This window comes from Aythya fuligula, chromosome 2 (assembly GCF_009819795.1).
Source record: "Aythya fuligula isolate bAytFul2 chromosome 2, bAytFul2.pri, whole genome shotgun sequence".
NCBI lineage: Eukaryota > Metazoa > Chordata > Aves > Anseriformes > Anatidae > Aythya > Aythya fuligula.
Genome location: NC_045560.1, coordinates 142,943,221 through 142,961,728, shown reverse-complemented (window position 1 = coordinate 142,961,728; position 18,508 = coordinate 142,943,221). Strand labels below are relative to the sequence as shown.

General features: G+C 32.9%; 1 protein-coding gene across 1 annotated transcript in view; it reads left to right on the top strand.

The window, feature by feature from the left end:
• CSMD3 (CUB and Sushi multiple domains 3) overlaps positions 1-18,508 on the top strand; it is a 681,859-nt gene that overhangs the window by 612,344 nt on the left and 51,007 nt on the right. Inside the window, exons 54-59 of the mRNA XM_032181613.1 lie at positions 3,854-4,027; positions 7,165-7,338; positions 9,398-9,583; positions 12,289-12,462; positions 13,633-13,815; positions 15,668-15,844. Coding sequence (XP_032037504.1) covers positions 3,854-4,027; positions 7,165-7,338; positions 9,398-9,583; positions 12,289-12,462; positions 13,633-13,815; positions 15,668-15,844 — 1,068 coding nt within the window. The remainder of the gene's footprint in view (positions 1-3,853; positions 4,028-7,164; positions 7,339-9,397; positions 9,584-12,288; positions 12,463-13,632; positions 13,816-15,667; positions 15,845-18,508) is intronic.

The window sequence follows — 18,508 nt, the reverse complement described above, 5'->3', positions numbered from 1 at the left end:
GGTAGGAAGGCTCTGCAGGAGGATCTGAATAGGCTGGACAGATGGGCTGAGGTCAACTGCATGAAGTTCAACAAGGCCAAGTGCCGGGTCCTGCACCTGGGGCGCAATAACCCCAAGCAGAGCTACAGGCTGGGAGATGAGTGGTTGGAGAGCTGCCAGGCAGAGAAGGACCTGGGAGTGATGGTGGATAGTCGGCTGAATATGAGCCAGCAGTGTGCTCAGGTGGCCAAGAAGGCCAACGGCATCCTGGCTTGCATAAGAAGCAGTGTGACCAGCAGGTCTAGGGAAGTGATTGTCCCCCTGTACTCGGCTCTGGTGAGGCCACACCTCGAGTACTGTGTTCAGTTTTGGGCCCCTCACTACAAGAAGGACATCGAGGTGCTTGAGCGGGTGCAGAGAAGGGCGACGAAGCTGGTGAGGGGTCTGGAGAACAAGTTCTACGAGGAGCGGCTGAGGGAGCCTGGCTTGTTCAGCCTGGAGAAAAGGAGGCTCAGGGGTGACCTTATTGCTCTCTACAGGTACCTTAAAGGAGGCTGTAGCAAGGTGGGGGTTGGTCTGTTCTCCCACGTGCCTGTTGACAGGACGAGGGGGAATGGGCTTAAGTTGCGCCAGGGGAGTTTTAGGTTGGATGTTAGGAAGAACTTCTTTACCGAAAGGGTTGTTAGACATTGGAACGGGCTGCCCAGGGAAGTGGTGGAGTCACCATCCCTGGAGGTCTTTAAAAGATGTTTAGATGTAGAGCTTAGTGATATGGTTTAGTGGGGACTGTTAGGTCAGAGGTTGGACTCGATGATCTTGAGGTCTCTTCCAACCTAGAAATTCTGTGATTCTGTGTGATTTAATTCAAATTAAGAATGGGACTTAGTGACGAGTTCAGCTAATGGCAAGTCAGAAGACATATTTGTTTAAGAAGGTTAAAAAAGAAAATATTGGAAGATGCAGAGAATGAAAGAAAAACAGAAAAGGAGCTATAGAATTAGCTCCTATATAGAAATACGGAAAGGCAGGCATCATGTAAGAGGGAAAGAAAATTTGCCCATGGGAACCCTGTGAGGGAGGATGTAGAGGACAGGAGATAAAATACAAATACAGCAGGAAGATCTACAGAGCAGGTATTGTTATGATCTGAGAAATACATTTCTGTACAATTTATGAATAAATTATGGTATTTGTTTTCAGTTACTGAAAAAAAGTAATAAAAAATAGATTTTTTTCCTACTTCTATTTTTTTCTTTCTCCTCATAGCCATGAACCTTTTTTTTTAGCATTTACCTCAGAACTCTTCTGTTTTTACTTGCTGAAAAATGTAGTCATGCTTAGACTCACTAAATTAAAATAAAAAATTAAAATATGAAAAAAAAAGGAAACACTGTTGTTGAGTTTTTAAACCTTTTTTCTCCCAGCAGTACTCTTAGTTTTCTCTCAGCAGTCCTTTACTTTCTACTTCCTTAACTTTTTGCATTTTTTTTTTGTTTTCTGCTGTAGTTTTGTTTGTTTGTTTGTTTGTTTGTTTGTTGTTTTTTTCCCCTGGGAGATTTAAATACCAGTTTGTGGTATTTACATTCAGTCCCCAGTGAAAATAATCTACCTTGGCTCCTGAACAGTTTTAGATCTGCATTTGGGATAATTCAGCTCTCTCACTGCAAAAGACAGTTAGCCACACTGTATGATCATTTTGAGTGAAGGCCAGTTATTACAATGTGTTTTGTGATTTTATTCAGTTTCATCATACAAAATTTCACAACTAAACCATTGCTCTTCCATAATGATTCCCATATATATTTCCCAAATGAGAACAGATTTAAAACAATGTACCTTTCTGTTTTTGTGCTGTTTTTTTTTTTAGTAGTCAAATCATGTGGTGTTACTCCTTTTCATACCAGTGTGACAAAACTGACATCAGTTATATGAAAGATCATATATATAATACAAACAAGTAAGTGGGAAAAGGTTTGGGGGATACAGCTGTGAGATGAAATGAAAGAATAGAATTGATCTTTGATGCCATTGCGCAGTAAGTATGTCTCATTCAGAAGCAAAAGCAGTTTCTCAGAAAACTGTACATGTGCAGAAAATTATACATGCGCAGTATTAGTTTTTCCCAGAGTACCAAAAATCTAGCAGTAATCTGAGATGTTTGGAAACTTTCCACAGTCAAACAAACAAACAAACAATACTCCAAATCCCCAATTTTGTCTTTTTTATGTGTATCTGTATAGATGTAAACTTGCAGACACCAAGGAAAGCATCAAAAGATACTGTATGGCACTTCAAAAATAATTTCAAAATGTTAATAAGGTGAAACAAAAATTATTTGACGTAACTCCATTAAAATAAGAGTTTAAAATGGAAGTCTTGTAAAGCAATTATCAGGAGAGGGTGAAAATAAAGCAAATGAATAAAAATACTTGTTTCATATACTACTATATATATTTTAAATATTAATAAATATTAATGAGCACCTGATTTTATTACAACTGTGAAAACTTATTCAGCTGCATAAATTTGTGCAAATTTAATATATGTTCTCAAAGGTTCTCACATCAGGAATTCTGTATACTGTTACAGACACTTCCTATGGCAAACATACTCAACAGCTTACCACATGACAGATGGTGATTTGAAATGAAATAAGTATTTCAAATAGTCAAACAAATACTTGGGGACATTTCACCCATCAAATTTAATCAGTAGGAAGTTTCAGACACTACATGTATTGAAAATTCTGTTGACTGGCATGATTCATACAATGGAGTACCACGTGAGTTTTAATTAAGTTCCTGAGGCAAGAAAATCTCAGATTTGCTTTTTCCTTTTTTTTTTTTTCTTCCCTATGAGAAGTTTCTAGCCCTCAAAAAAATTGAGAAAACCCTGCAAGTTTACAACAGCGTTTATATTACAAAGACTGCAAATTTCAAAGGAAAGAACAATCCAAATTGTGTTCCCTCTAAATGTATTTTCTTACTAGCAACCCCATTTTATTTATTTTATTGTGCTTTATTTATTTGTGTACTTATTTATTTGTTTGTGAGAACTAGATGACAAAAGGGAAACAGGAGTTTGGGTAGCTGGTAATATTTTTCCACTTAACCTTAACTACTAGTTGTAACACTGCTTGCTTTTGTTGTTTGTCTTATTTATTTTTGAGTTCTTTGTCCTGTGTTGTCGTCTCTGAGGTCTCCATTTTCACATGATTTGGCGAATTGTGTGCCCATTTTACAGAGTTAATTAAGAAAAATGGTAACAAAAGTCTCATGGTTCATTCTTTCCCTGATTCCTTTAGGTTAAAAGTGTGTTTGTGATATTCATATAAAATATTTCTCATATTTTGGTATTAGAGGGTCAAGGGCCAAGAAGGTTACATTTATAATGTATGCAATTTTACATTTATGGTAGAGATTATATATATATATTATATATATATATATATTTGAACTTTTATATCTATGTATTTATATATTTATTTCTTTAAATTTCTAATGTTCTAACATTAACTTCAATTTAATCTTAGCCAAAATAAAACTAGTAGAAATAATTTAGAAATCTACAGGTTAAAACCTGTAGATAAAAGGAATCACTTATTTTAGAAAGAAGGTTTAATACAAATGGAATTTAATCTCTTTGCCTCACTGTCTTTTTCAAATTTCTTATATGTGTAAAGACTTACCTATACAAGTGCAATACTTTAGTTTTCCCCAAGTTAATAAATATAAACCTTTGAGTGAAGTTATACAAAAATTTGAAGATTTTCTTCTTGTAATTAAATAAATAAAATAAATTTAAACTTCTCTGACATATTTACTGATCTTTTTGTTTGCTTGTTTGGTTTTATTATTTATTTTGAAAATTCTAGCTGGTCACTGTGGTAGTCCAGATCTTATAGTCAACGGTCAAGTAATTGGAGAAAATTATGGGTATAGAGACACAGTTGTATACCAGTGCAGTCCTGGTTTTCGGTTGATTGGTTCTTCTGTACGAATATGTCAACAGGATCACAACTGGTCTGGTCAGCTTCCATCCTGTGTGCGTAAGTAAGAGTGGCAATGCATACTGATTTCTGCTACAGGAATGTCTATGTCAGAAAAGATGAGGAGTATCTTTAAACTTACTAAAAGAGAATGATTTGAAGTAGATCCTCAGAACTACATGGCTACATAAAATATGTGATTCATTTATCAGATGAAGTTAAATGTTGTCTCTTAAAATTTCCAACAGATTACTGCATCTTTTGGCAAATAAATACCTGTTAATTAAAAGTAAATATGAACTTCAAAAAGTGATGGGATTTAGGCACTCAGGTACTCTAATTTGAAAATAGCTTTATATGCCTTAGTGGCTTTTAGAAATACGTAATGTAAATTGACTTTGACTGTAGCATTGAGTGAAGTAGATCCTCTTGAATTACACTATCAGCATTGATAATTAAAATTACTGATTCATGAAGTTTATAGTATTTTTTTCTACTTCTTAAAAATATACAATTATTAATTGTACTCTTTGTGTTTTTTGTGTGTGTGTGTGTGTTTGTTTGTTTGTTTGTTTTTTACATGAATTTTCTATTTTGTTAATGAGATTCCTTTTATGTGACAAGTTTGTCAACCTACCTGTCAACATGTTTGTCAATATCTGACTATCTTCAGGGTGAGGGTGACAGAGCACTGGAACAGGCTGCCCAGGGAGTACATGGAGTCTCCTTCTCTGGAGATATTCAGACCTGTCTGGACACCTACCTGGGCAACCTGCTCTAGGGAACCTGCTTTGGCACGGGGGTTGAACCCAATAATCTCTTGAGGTCCCTTCCAACCCCTACAATTCTGTGATTCTGTGATACCATACAAAAGACTGTTATGTAATAAGAAAATATGGTATTTCATTTAGAATTCGAGAGTGCTTAAAGGATTCTCAAGTGAATTATAACGATTTGATAATTGTTTCAATGATATTAGTGTATTGAATGCACTTTTATTTAATATATTGTATTGAATACTTTTTTGTCCAACTGCAGATATTCTGTTTTTATGCCTTCATTCTTGTTGCAGAAAACCTTGTTGTAATACAAGCTATTAATTCACTACCCTGACTGCTCACTCTGTTTACTGTTTTACATAGAATGAGATATACATGTACTTAACACTACTATAATAATTTTATTAATTTTGTTTCCACTTCATTTTCTATTAATAAACCATTACTTTATATTACATTTCGGGGCAACACAGATATATTCCTTATATATAAATGTTGAGGCAAGGAAATAAGACACCATTAATCAAGAATTTTTGAATTAAATACAAAGAAAACGTTTTAGATCTGCTAGCAGCCACATAAGTGTGCATAATTTATTTCTCTGACAACTGGAAACTGTTTTACAGAATTACAGAATGGTTAAGGTTGGAAAGGACCTTTGCAGGTCATCTGGTCCAAGCCCCCTACTCAACTAGGGACACCTGGAGTATGACCATGATCATGTCCAGGCAGATTTTGAAGATGTCCAAAGAGGAATCTGTAACCTCTTTGGGCAAGCTATTACAGTGCTCTATTTGTCTGAATAGAAGGGAATGTGTTTCAGAAGAACACACAAAACTTGGGGAAAAAATTAGTTTTTCCAAAGACTGTTATAAACAGGAGCTGCCTCTAACATTGTGATAGATGCTTAGAAGACGATTGACTTTTGATTAAACGCTCAAATGAAGTGTATAGTGAAGTGAATAACTTCACATTTCTGGATTTACTTAACCGCCACAAGTCTTAACTGATTTTTTGAGATTAAATGTTTAAAATTAATGGTTCTGACCTTTTTACTTTTGAATTCAAAATTGCATCTTTCTTGTAAAATGGAAAGATATTGATAGCATTGTGTATTGTTACTGCTTATGCATGTGTAATATATTTATGCATATTTCCTACTTCTGTTTTCACAATAGAATTTTTTATTGTTTTAAGTACAATGAAAAATATTTCTGTGTGGCTGAATACCACAATACTGACAGCTTTACAAATGTTCGTAGTTCAGTGCACTATTCTAACTTCTCTTGTGGGGAAAAATGCAATGCCTTATGTTAAAAGTCTCTGATACCAGTAATACAAAGATAATCATAGAATCATATTTATTGAACATACCAATTTAATTTTCATTCTATATTCACAGAATATTCTGTGACTCCGTATGTATGCCGTAATAGTTTTTAAAGACCATTTTCACTTTTTTTTGTTGTTGTTGCTAAAGTTTATTTAAATTATATTCTATGAATAGGCTTATTTTAGTATTATCAGGTCTGATCTAAAAGGAGAAAAAGAGAATGTAGGTTTGTTAGACCTAATTAATTATTTAGAAAAAAAACTCTTAAAAGATAAAAAAAGCATTTTATACAATGATATTTCACTTATTTCTTTTCATTTTAAATTAGTGATGATTATATTCTTTATCAATTATTAGATTTGTTAAAATATAGAAAAATATGTATACATTTTAAAAATTATTTTTATGCAAATTAATTTGTGACTGATTTTTCTTACATCTGGTCTTGTGGGCAGAGAAAAAGGAAGTTCTTCTGTAGTCAGTTTATGTAAAAATACCAGAAATTTTTCACTCACTCTGTCCATAACATTTCATATACCCAGTCATAAGTTTATAACTTCACTAAGTACTTAGGCCTGAAAGATAAAAGAATGACTAGTTAAGACATATTTACAAAAAATAATTTCTGTGGAATTATATATTTCCTTTCAGTGTCAGTCTATGTGTAATGAAAATCAAGTGCTTCCTTTTCTGCTGAATCTTCAGAATTGTCTTCATTTACTCTGATTACTATATGGCAAATTTTAATTAGTTTATGTAAATATTTTATTAAACTGTATGAAATATTTTTTATTATTATTTTTATAATCCTTACTAAAGAGCCATTCAAAAAAAAAAAAAAAGGAAAAATATTTTAAATATTTTTGTCATACAAGTATGATTAGAGAAGAAACACTTGAATATTTACTAAAATATGTCAATTCTTATTCAGTTCAGAGATGTAAACCTTTCATGGAAAGCACTCACTGTCTTATAAAATTTTAAAATGCTCTTATGTGATGATTATAATGATAATTATAAATCATGAAAAGTTAAAACAGCATGCTCTGTCTGCTTTTTTCTTTCTTTGTTTTGTGTTATGCTAGCTGTTAGCTGTGGTCACCCTGGTAGTCCGATTTATGGAAGAACAAGTGGAAATGGTTTTAACTTCAATGATATTGTGACGTTCTCGTGTAATACTGGGTACGTTATGCAAGGACCAACCAAAGCACAGTGTCAGGCCAATAGGCAGTGGAGCCACCCACCTCCAATATGCAAAGGTATGAAGTATGCATTTGCAGATTTCAAAGTTGGAAAATTAAGATGGGAAAATAAATTGAAGGTAAAGGGGCACTGTCAAGATATGTATTAAATATGTATTAAATATGTAGTAAAAATCATGAGTCTTACTAGCAGGCATTTAGTTATTAATATTACATTATTAACTATGTTCATTAGGCATGTTTCCAGTTAGGTCTGTTCGACATTCAAAAAATTGCCATGATAACTCTTGCAGAGAAATTTTTCTTGTATGTCTGTAGTTTTTATTGATTTTGTAAAGTAATTATACAAGTTTCTTAAGTAAAATTATGTATAGAAGTTTGTTTGCTTGTTTGTTTGTTTTTAATTCAGAAGTAACACTGCATTTTTAGCCAACACAGTTCAAAAATGGCATAGGAAAATGTATTTTTTCCCTTATTTCATTTTTATTGATCTGACTGCTTATCATTGTTTTCCATTTGTGTTCTTTCTCAACATTTTTGTCATATTTGGACCAGAAAGCCGAAAGCCAACCATAACTTGGCCTGCATCAAAAGAAGTGTGACCAGCAGGTTGAGGGAGGTGATTGTCCCCCTCTACTCTACCATCATGACACAACCTGGACTAGTGACTCCAGAACAAGATATAGTCTTTCCAGGTCCAGAGGAAGGCCATAGATTTGATCAAAGGGCTGCAGTACCTATGCAGACAGGCTGAGAGAGTTAGGGTCTTTTTGTCTGGAAAGGAGAAGTCTCCATGGGGATCTGATTGCAGCCTTTCAATATATATTAAAAAAAAAAAAAAAGAGAGAAAATTTTTACAAGGGCTCGTAGGGGCAGGGCAAGGGGTAACAATTTTAAACTGAAAGAGAATAGATTTAGATTGTACATAGGGAAGACATTTTTATGATGAAGGTGATGAAACACTGGAACAGGTTGCTCAGAGAAGTTGTGGATGCCCCATCCCTGGAAGTGTTCAACGTGGAATTTAATGGGGCTTTGAACCACCTGTCCATGACCAAAGCAGGGATTTTGGACTAGATGATCTTTAAGGTCCCTTCCAAATTTAACCATTCTGTGACTCTATAATTCCAAGTTATTTTACGTATTTATAGGAATGTATCCTATATTGTACTTCCAGTAATGTTCTCCACTTTCCTTTGATCACTTTGCCTTAAGTGATAACAGCAAATAGTTTACACAAGTTCCAAAGACCTATTTGTTGTTGAGAAGTTACTATAAAAAAATAAAAAAAAAAGTGCCTAATAAATATCATTTTCAGTCTAACTGCTATAAATCACCCTGGTGTTCTGAAATTGTAGAGTAATGGAGCAATGTGCAAAACTGTCTGATATGGTACTGACTTGTAGGGATCAGAGACTCAGGAAATAAGCTGATTAGGCTATTTTTTTTTTTTTTTGATATTTTACACAGCATCAAATCTATTAGTTTTAAAACAGGATTTAAAAATAAAAAGAACCCATTTTTTGTAGAACATTATTACTGGTGTCTGTAATATGCAGTGTCTCAACAGAAACCTGTAAGTTGCCAAAATAAAAATAAAAATAAAAATAAAAATAAAAATAAAAATAAAAATAAAAATAGTCTTCTATTATTTTTAAATGTATGAAACCTAAAGTAATTAAGGACTCGAAAATCATTCTGTATTGTTAATTATCCAAATGTTAATAGGAAGAAAATAAATTTGCATTGTTGTAAGGGTTGGACCAAAGGCACATTTAGTCCCATTTAGCCCAACGAATTTCCAGGTGTTGGCAATAGTCTTTGTCAATGGGAGGGTATACACTGAATGTAATGATATGTTCAGCCACTTTTAGTGGCAAAGACTATTATAACATCAGCATGCTGTGAATAAATATTTCCTTTTATTTACTTTGGGTTAAGTATCTACTAGTTTCATATCATCTTCCTAGGTCAGTATAATTATAAATAAAATCAAGGTAGTAACATGTTGAAAACATTCGAAGTTCCATATGTGATGGATAGGAAGCCATGTACCAACTATTTTAGTAAACTGCATTTGTATAGGTCTCCAGTTTATGCTTTTTCCCTTTTTTAGTGGTGAATTGTTCTGATCCTGGAATTCCTGCAAATTCCATAAGAGAGAGTAAAATAGAACATGGAAATTTCACATATGGCACAGTGGTCTTTTATGACTGTAATCCTGGATATTATTTATTTGGCTCTTCAGTTTTAATTTGTCAGCCAAATGGCCAATGGGACAAACCTCTTCCTGAATGCATTAGTAAGTAGATAACATGTTTTTATGTTTATTTTATTCTATTGCTTTTTTTTATTTGCTTTTATTAAGTATGTGAACTGAAATAGGTATTATTTTACAAAACATCTACATCAGTCTTATGACAGAAATTAGAATAATCATATTTATATACATTTTTGTGTGTGGTAATGATAGAAGGTCTCAAAGGCAGATGAAGTAGCAGAATTATATTATTATTGTATGCAGCAAATAACGTGGAAACCTTGAGAAATTCAATAACCGAACTACAAAAATCTCTGAATGCTTCAGCACAATAATCAGTAACAAGGACAGAAGGTAAAAACATATCTATTGAGTTTACCAATATATTTCCCCCATTGGCCACAAAACTATAATCACACTGAAACTTAAAAGCAACAGTGTCCAACTGTTGGGTTATGTTACTATAATATCCCCTGGATTTCTCTTTGAACAATAGCAAGATCTGTGAAGACAGTAAGCAAGTATGACTCTGTAGAGCAACAAAAGTATCTTCTGGATCATATCCTCAGCTTACCACACTATCAGATGTACCTGAACAGTGGTCATATGCAATTTAACACTAGGAAGGCAAAAGCATAGATGCTGCGTTTGTTCCGTCTTGTTATGCATAACTTTCTAACTGTGATGTTAGAAACAGTTAAATATAGTTATAACCACAGACATTTCATAGACATTTATTTTTTCTGAATCATGGACAGGCATTTACGGTGTTGTAGGTACACATTCTCAATTTTACTTCTGTTAGTTTTAATTAATTGAGATTTCTCCAGTTTTGCTATTCACTCTAAATATATATATATGTGTGATTTTTATTTTACTGCTAAAACATTTAGTTGTGGAATTTTTCATTTAACAGGATAAGTAGTTTGATAAGTAGCAATTCACAGTTAAACTTATAACAGAGTCAACAGAGTCTAACTGTTAATAACATTAATTTTTAAGATACCACTACTGTTTCAGAAAGACAGATATTACTTAGTAGTGGCATAGCTCCAAAGGGAAAGAAATCCTAGAAGTAAAGGTTCAAAGATATTTTTTTCTTTCTACTTTTGTGTTTTTCTCCCCTAGTCTTCATTCAGAATTGTCAAAAGTAATTTAATAATGCACATTTTACTCTTTTTTAAGTTGCCTTTTGTCAGTGAAAGTTCCATATGGAATTTTGAAATGACATCCTCAGCTTTATTTGTGTCATTTGGATAGAGGGGTTAATGCATAGTAACCCAGCCAAGTTATTTTATAAACATAAGTGTACTGAAATCTATTCTGATGCAGCTACTGTATATTTTTATAAGACCCCATCAGTTTCAGGTAGATTTTGCAAATCGGTTCAATTTCTGGACTTATGCAAGGCAGTCATTCAATATTCAGAACATTTTTTTCCACTGTAAGAGCTATGGAAAAGAAGCTGAAAACTAGCTGAAAACTAACAATCCAACATTTGACCTATGTTGGATTGTTATCTTGACATAGATGGATTTCAATGTCTCTTTAGCTAGTCTCAAATATCTACCTTCTTTTGAAATACCAGTAGAGTAGACGCAGTGTGACAAAGGAAAAGTCATTCACCTGTAAAATAACTTAATTCCTTTGAAACATGATATCCTACAACATGTTCTCTTCTTCTAGCTAACATAAATACAGGAAGAAATAGAATTTGGTGGAGACCTGGACCAATATGCTCTTTCAATTCTTTCTTTTAATTAAAGTTTTTAAGGGGCTTATGCTATTTAGCATATTTATGCACATGTTGCTAGAAAAAATACTTTAAATGTGAGGTGTACTGTGAATGAAAGGTACATATCAACAATATATCTTACAGAATTTTTGTTTCATTTCCTACTGTAGCATATTCTCATTTTAGTTCCAAGAGACATGCTATGTTTACATATTTCATGACATTTAAGCAAGGTAGTAGAATTAGGTGTGTACAACCTAACTTTGGATATGGTGGTGTGCAATCTGTAAGTGGAAATTACAAAAATGGCAAGGTTACTAAAAAATAATCACAGTATGAAAATAACTTACAATTATTGATAAAAATTTACACAAAGAAAAACTAATAGGGAGTTTATCCATGGTCGTGTCTAAAATTGTGATCTTATCCCGTGCAATCTCTGTGCAATTAAAATCAATAGATAGTATGTAGGAACAGTTAAAAACAATAAAATGTTAAAAATATGTTCAAGAATATCCACACAGTATAATATTTTAAGTAAACCAAAGTCCTGTGAATTGGTACATTAGAACATTATCTTGTTTCTAAGCCTAATAGATGTCATGACCAATGATTTGGGACCAATGGATGAGAGATTCATATTTGCATATTCTCTACTTCTGCAGTGACTTTGGCATTTATTGTCTTCCTGTATTTGTTTGAAGGGTAAATGCATAATTTTGCGTGTATGTGTGTTCATGCCATAAGGCTCAACTTAGTGAATGAGTGCCTTTGGACGTCAATATCTATATCTACCTTTTTGACATCTACAAACATTTGTTTCACAGCTTTTGATCCTTAATATACTTTTTGTTTCTTATCACATAATGTGGTCACCTCTGACCAAACCCTAAAAAGGTCTACTTCTTCACAAGGTTCTACTTCTTCTGTCTGGAGTTATGAAAATGATAACCACAAACTGTTTGATCAGTGATAATAACCTTTTTTTATCTCCAATAATTATGCATTGTAGTGATTGACTGTGGCCATCCTGGCGTTCCTCCTAACGCGGTCCTGTCTGGAGATAAATATACATTTGGATCTACTGTTCATTATACTTGCACAGGTAGACGTTCTCTGTTAGGGCAGTCATCTCGTACGTGTCAGTTAAATGGACACTGGAGTGGATCTCTTCCTCATTGCTCAGGTAATACTTTTAAATTAATGTGTGTCCTAAAGTTATTTTGAATTTATTTTCATTTTATCAGAAGGCTATTTTTTAATCTAGAAAATCATATATAAAATTGAAATACTACCTCAATAGAAGTAAAAAGAGGTAAAACTCCCCAAAAGTGAAAACTCTGTTAACAAGAAAATCATATCTTTAAGATTATGTTTTTGGATTTTTGTTTTGTTTTAATTTCCAAAGACACTATTTACCTGATAGACACTTCTGGTATATTTTAATTATATGATACATACCTCTTTATAATAAAGCCCGATATGCTCCACATAATTTCAGGATAGGGTACTTGGTTTTGAGAGAAAACTGTCTAGTCCTTTTAATATATTATCCCTCACTTAAGTCAATATATGTTTACTGAACACTTTTACTGAATATTCTGTTTCACAAAGTTAATTTGATTCAGTTTAATAGCAGTGATCAGTTGAAAATCATAAATCTAAGTCACTAAAAAATGTTCTGCTTTGCCTTAATTCCATTTATTATTTAATAATAAATGTAAATGTAAAAATTAATGTAAATGTAGATTCTGATAGAGGTGATAGAGGCTGTTATCTGTTTTAATTGTTAGTAAATATTGGGTGAGGGGGAGTCTTTCTTGCCATCAATATGTTTCCAGTATATAGCTTAAAGGAATCATTTTTTTTTTTAATCTTTTTCTGACCTATGTAATTGGTACTTGGATAGTAGTTGGATATCTTCAGAGACAGAACATATAAAGAAAACAATGTACATATTTTGTCTTGGTCAATGTACTCAGTTTTGTCTATGCTGAAACAAGTTGAAAAATAAATTATAACCAAATGTGGTAGTTTCTATACTAGTTTTACACACAAAAAAAAAAAAGCCAGGGTTTTTTATAGTATTAGTAAATATGAAACTTTTTTTTTTCTCTCATCTACATCTCTTTTGTGTATTCAGACATATACAGTTCATGTTAGTTACACCTTCAGAATACACACATTTACAGCACACATAACAGAAATGTTTAAAAACTAATAACAAAATAGGACTCAGTTAAAAAATATTACTAAATTCCAAAGAGTTCAAAGAATTGCTCAGTATCTGAAAAATAATTGCTCAGTATCAGCAAAATAATATTTCATATTCCAGTCTTTACATTTCAAATTCTAGGTGATACAGCTGGTTCTTGTGGTGATCCAGGTATCCCAGGTCATGGGTCTAGGGAAGAAAACAACTTTAAAATTAAAAGCACAGTACATTTCAGCTGTGATATTGGATATATCCTCCATGGCTCAGAGGAAAGGACATGTATGGCAAATGGAAGTTGGACAGGAAAACAACCTGAATGCAAAGGTAAATCACAGAAGACATATTGTTTTTTTTCAAACTATGTTGTTAAACATGCTTATCTGAAAAACAATTTTATATTGCCAGTTTTGTAATGTGAATGATATAAGGTTGGTTTTGTACAGACCGTTATAATTTTTTTGAAGTTTTTGCAATATATCAGTGGCTTGGCCTTAAATGGAAAATTTCAAATTAGTTCCAAGCAAGAAACAGCTTATTTTTTTCAAAGTTTTGAGGGAAAAACAACAACAAAAAAGTATACTGGACTGTTGTTCCTTCTTTCTGAGCCACCATCAACTCTACGTGTTATCTAGTAGAAAAAAATAAACAGAAAAGAGTGGTAGATAAGGCCCCTAGAACTCAATTTTTACTGAAAGATTTTTCCCAAAAATCTCACTATCATCTGGTGTTTAATTACAACCTTTGTACATTTGAATTTCAGAGAAAAAAGCTGTTTTAGTGAAACGACAATGTCAAGATTTCATTAGATACATCTAAGTAGTAAATGATTGGCAAAAGGAAGTGTTAACATTTTTTAAACACACTTAATTTTGTTAACTATTGACATTGTTATTTTTCAATAGAAAATGAAAGCAAGTTAATTTGGAGCAAATAATTTTAGAATTTTCAAGCTATATGTATTTTCATAAAAGAGCTCTAACAGGATATTTATGGAGAATCATTTATTATTTATTCATCTCGATTCAAATATAGAAAATAATTCCCAACAGACTTTTCTTAAAAGAAAAGCTTCCTGAATATCAGGAAATACTTTGAGAACCTGTGCTTTTATTATCCACTTTAACTCTGTGTATTATTTGTTCAGAAGAGTCATCTTGTTTTAAAAATTTATTTCATAAGCTGCTTTTGTAATATGAACGATTCCTACTGAACAATTGTCACCCTGATGCAAAGTAAATATCTATATATATTGGTGTGTTGGTCTTTGAAGGAATATGCCTAACCAAACTGAACTTTCTGCTTTTCTATTTTGATCTTACCTATTATATAAAGTAATGAACAATTGTTGTCTTACATTTTAAGATACTTTCTGTATTACTTTTTTACCCCTAAATCTCTGGAAACAACTTTTCTGGTTATATATATAAAAACAGAACTACTGTTCTAGTTTAAGCCATATAGGTTAGATGTATATATGTGATTACTTAAGAAAGATGAATTCCATTTCCAAAGCTGAGCACTGAAGAACTGGGAAATACCAAGTTTAAACCTGTCTATGAAAGAATAGTTTGACTCCATCTGGTGCTTTGAATTAGAAAGGACTTTGATACTTTGATACATAGCACATACATACCAGGATGTCAAGTCTACAATGACAATTGTAGGTCAGGCATTTTCTTGGTTGGGAGTCTGTCTTTGAAGCTAAAGTAGTTTTCCTTTAATGCAGGGTTGTTGGCTTTTTCTTTCTTTTTTCCTTTCTTCCTTTCTCTTTCGTTCTTTTGTTCTTTCATTCTTTTGTTCTTTCTTTCTCCTTCTCTTCCTCTTCCTTCCTTCCTTCCTTCCTTCCTTCCTTCCTTCCTTCCTTCCTTCCTTCCTTCCTTCCTTCCTTCCTTCCTTTTCCTTTCTTCCTTTTTTTTTTTTTTTCTTTCTGATTAAATTCTTAGACTTTGTTTTCCTATATATGAAAGGATAAAAACAAATACTTCATGGAAACAGCTATTGTGCAACATGCATTATCAGTAGGTGGTGAAACCTACATTTTTCACATTTTTCAGCACAACAGCACAGGTTTCTGCAACATAACACTGCTGGCAGCATGATTGTCCTTTGACAGTACTATTTCATAAATTATCTTAACAAACTAAATTTTGAACATATTTAACATTTTACTTTACAGCTGTACAATGTGGTAATCCAGGCACAACTGCTAATGGAAAAGTATTTCGTATTGATGGAACTACATTCTCTAATTCAGTAATTTATTCATGCATGGAAGGATACATACTTTCTGGATCATCTGTAAGACAATGCACTGCCAATGGAACATGGTCTGGATCCTTGCCAAACTGTACAAGTAAGACATGTCTAATGGATAGTCTTGTTTTTCTCTTTCTCTTTATTGCAAGACAATAAAGTACAATATAAAGGATTTATAAAGTCTTCAGCTTTTTTTTTCCCACTACTTCATAAATAATTTTGTATATGGAATACTTTAAAAATATAGTGCTGTAGAAAGATGGATGTGTTTGTTGAAAGACAAAGTATAGTAAAATACATTACCATATCGCTGTTATAATATTTTACCGATACAGCTTAAAGTAGTTGTATGGTTATATGATCTACCTACTTTATTTCATTGCTAGCATATATTTTTAACCTTGTTTATAATTTATCGTATGTCGTCTTTAGACATTATTCATTTAATTACTATTCTTCATCATGGAAACTTACTGGTATAATATTCTTGTTACCCAGGGGGAAGACAAGAAAAAACCTTGAAATAAATTCTTGAGAAATATTTTTGTAATGACTCCAAGGTCAAAACTCAGATAAAACTTGTCCAGCTCTCAGATAACACCTCTTTGGCCTTTTCACTAACATTATATTTTTTTTGTTTAGTCAGCTAACAGAAGCAGTTTCAGGTTCTCTCACATTCATAGCATCATTTCTAAGCAGTTTATTTCCAAGTCTTTATTATATGTTCTAGTTCAATTTTTAAAAGCATGGAGAAGAATTTGCTACTTTACACACTTACTGTAACCCAAATAGAGGCCAAAAACTAAAGAAAGCTTGTATTATCTTGTATTGTCTTTAAATCCATCATAATTGGAGATCATGAGAACAGCTGCTTTTGCAGTCTGCAAACCTATGAGAGAGTCCAGTGGATATTATTATTTTTTTTTTCCAAATTATAACAAAAATTGGATTCATTGTACCAAAGATAAAGGCATTTTGTGATTTTATCCATATCTATATTTCTCTTGTATTTTAGAGTGAACATTTAGACACTTAGCTGAAATACATGCTAGAGCTCAGTCTTCTCAAAAAAAAAAAATGCAGGTAGAAATTTGAAGTTTTTGCTTAAAAATAGAAAGATGTCTAGGTTGTGAGAAAGATGTCTAGATGTAAGAGAGAATATATCTAATAAAACAGAAACATCATAAAGATAATATGCAATAGAAATAAAGTATTTTAATTAATACCTAAACATTATTTAAACCGTTAGGCAATAGATCTATTGACATTTTTAATACACAGTTCTCTCTTTGTTATAATTGCACATCTAAAACATATATTCCCTAATAATTTTATAAGTACTGATGCTTTTTAGGATCTTTAGTTTCATCATATTGTGTATCCCCTAGAATAGCACGAATCTGAAAAGAATGATTGATTGAAAATCTTACCAAAAAAGGTACAACCTCTGAGAATCTCAACCTCTCTCATTTCTGACTTTTTCATCATTGCTGACTATTAACTAGTTCCTAAAGGGATGTGATAGCACTACTAGGTGCTACAACTTGTATCTAAGTGGATACTGCTACTAGCACAAGCTCTAAAATACAGAGAAATGGAGAGGCATTTTACAGAATAACAGGATGGGTGAGGATGGCAGTCACCTCTGGAAATTATCTAGTCCGATCAAAACTGGGGTGGGATCAGCTACAGCAGTTTTCTCAGAACTTTGTTCAGTCCTTGTCCCTTTATAGAGGTCTTTAATTCTTCAGATTCTGAACATGCAAAAATATATTAAACTTCATTGTACTTATTTGCTATGTTCTTATCATGAAAATAAAATTACGGAAGGAATCATGGAATCATAAACTGGTTAGGGTTGGAAGGGATCTTAAAGATCATCTAGTTCTAAACCCCCTGCCATTGGCAGTGACACCTTCCACTAGACTGGGTTACTCAAAGCCCCATCCAACCTGGCACAGCTTCTCTGAGCAAGATGTTCCAGTGGCAATAGCTCAATTTTAAACTTCTAACAGATAAGAAATAAGAGTTAATGGACAATGTTTACTAAATGGCTAATTAATAGGTTGTGAAATAACAATCAACTCTGTGTCCTGTCAGTTTTATCTCCAGGTGTATAAAATAGGCGTGAGGAAGATTGTAAGGGAACAATTTAGTCATAATAGTTTCAAACTGTGTTAAAAACAGTAGAAATAGCAATGACAACAGACTTTGTTGACAGGACAGTTATTTCCTTTTTTTTATCCTAGCTGTTCCCACCATGCTGTGCATTTTTTACTATGACCATATTTCCCAAAAGTTCCTTATATTTTGTTGAAGTTAAATAACCTCGTGGAACCATTTTGGAACAGCTTAAACTGTGTGGCTGTCACACAGTGAGAAAAAAAAAAAAAAAAAAAAAAAGTGGCTGTCATGAGTGAGACAAAGTAAACAGCAGCAAACAGTGGATCTGGAAGCCAGTAAGGCTCTGTTGGCCTGGGAAGGATGGGTTTAAAGTTATGTTGGTTCATGCTGTGTAACTGCTCGTACTTAAACTCAAGTGTAACCAACCATGATCTAGGGCCATCACCTGACATTCATCTCCTTACATCTCCCCCATTTCAAAGAACTTCCCCACTTCTAAGATCCTTTATCCAGCCAGGATCTACACTTTTTTTTTCCAGCCCCCTACTCCCCCCCCCCCTTCCAAAACCACTCTAAGCAGGTGCATAAAATGTATCAGACTCCTAACTGGTATTTCTGTATCATGTCTTTCCCAGAG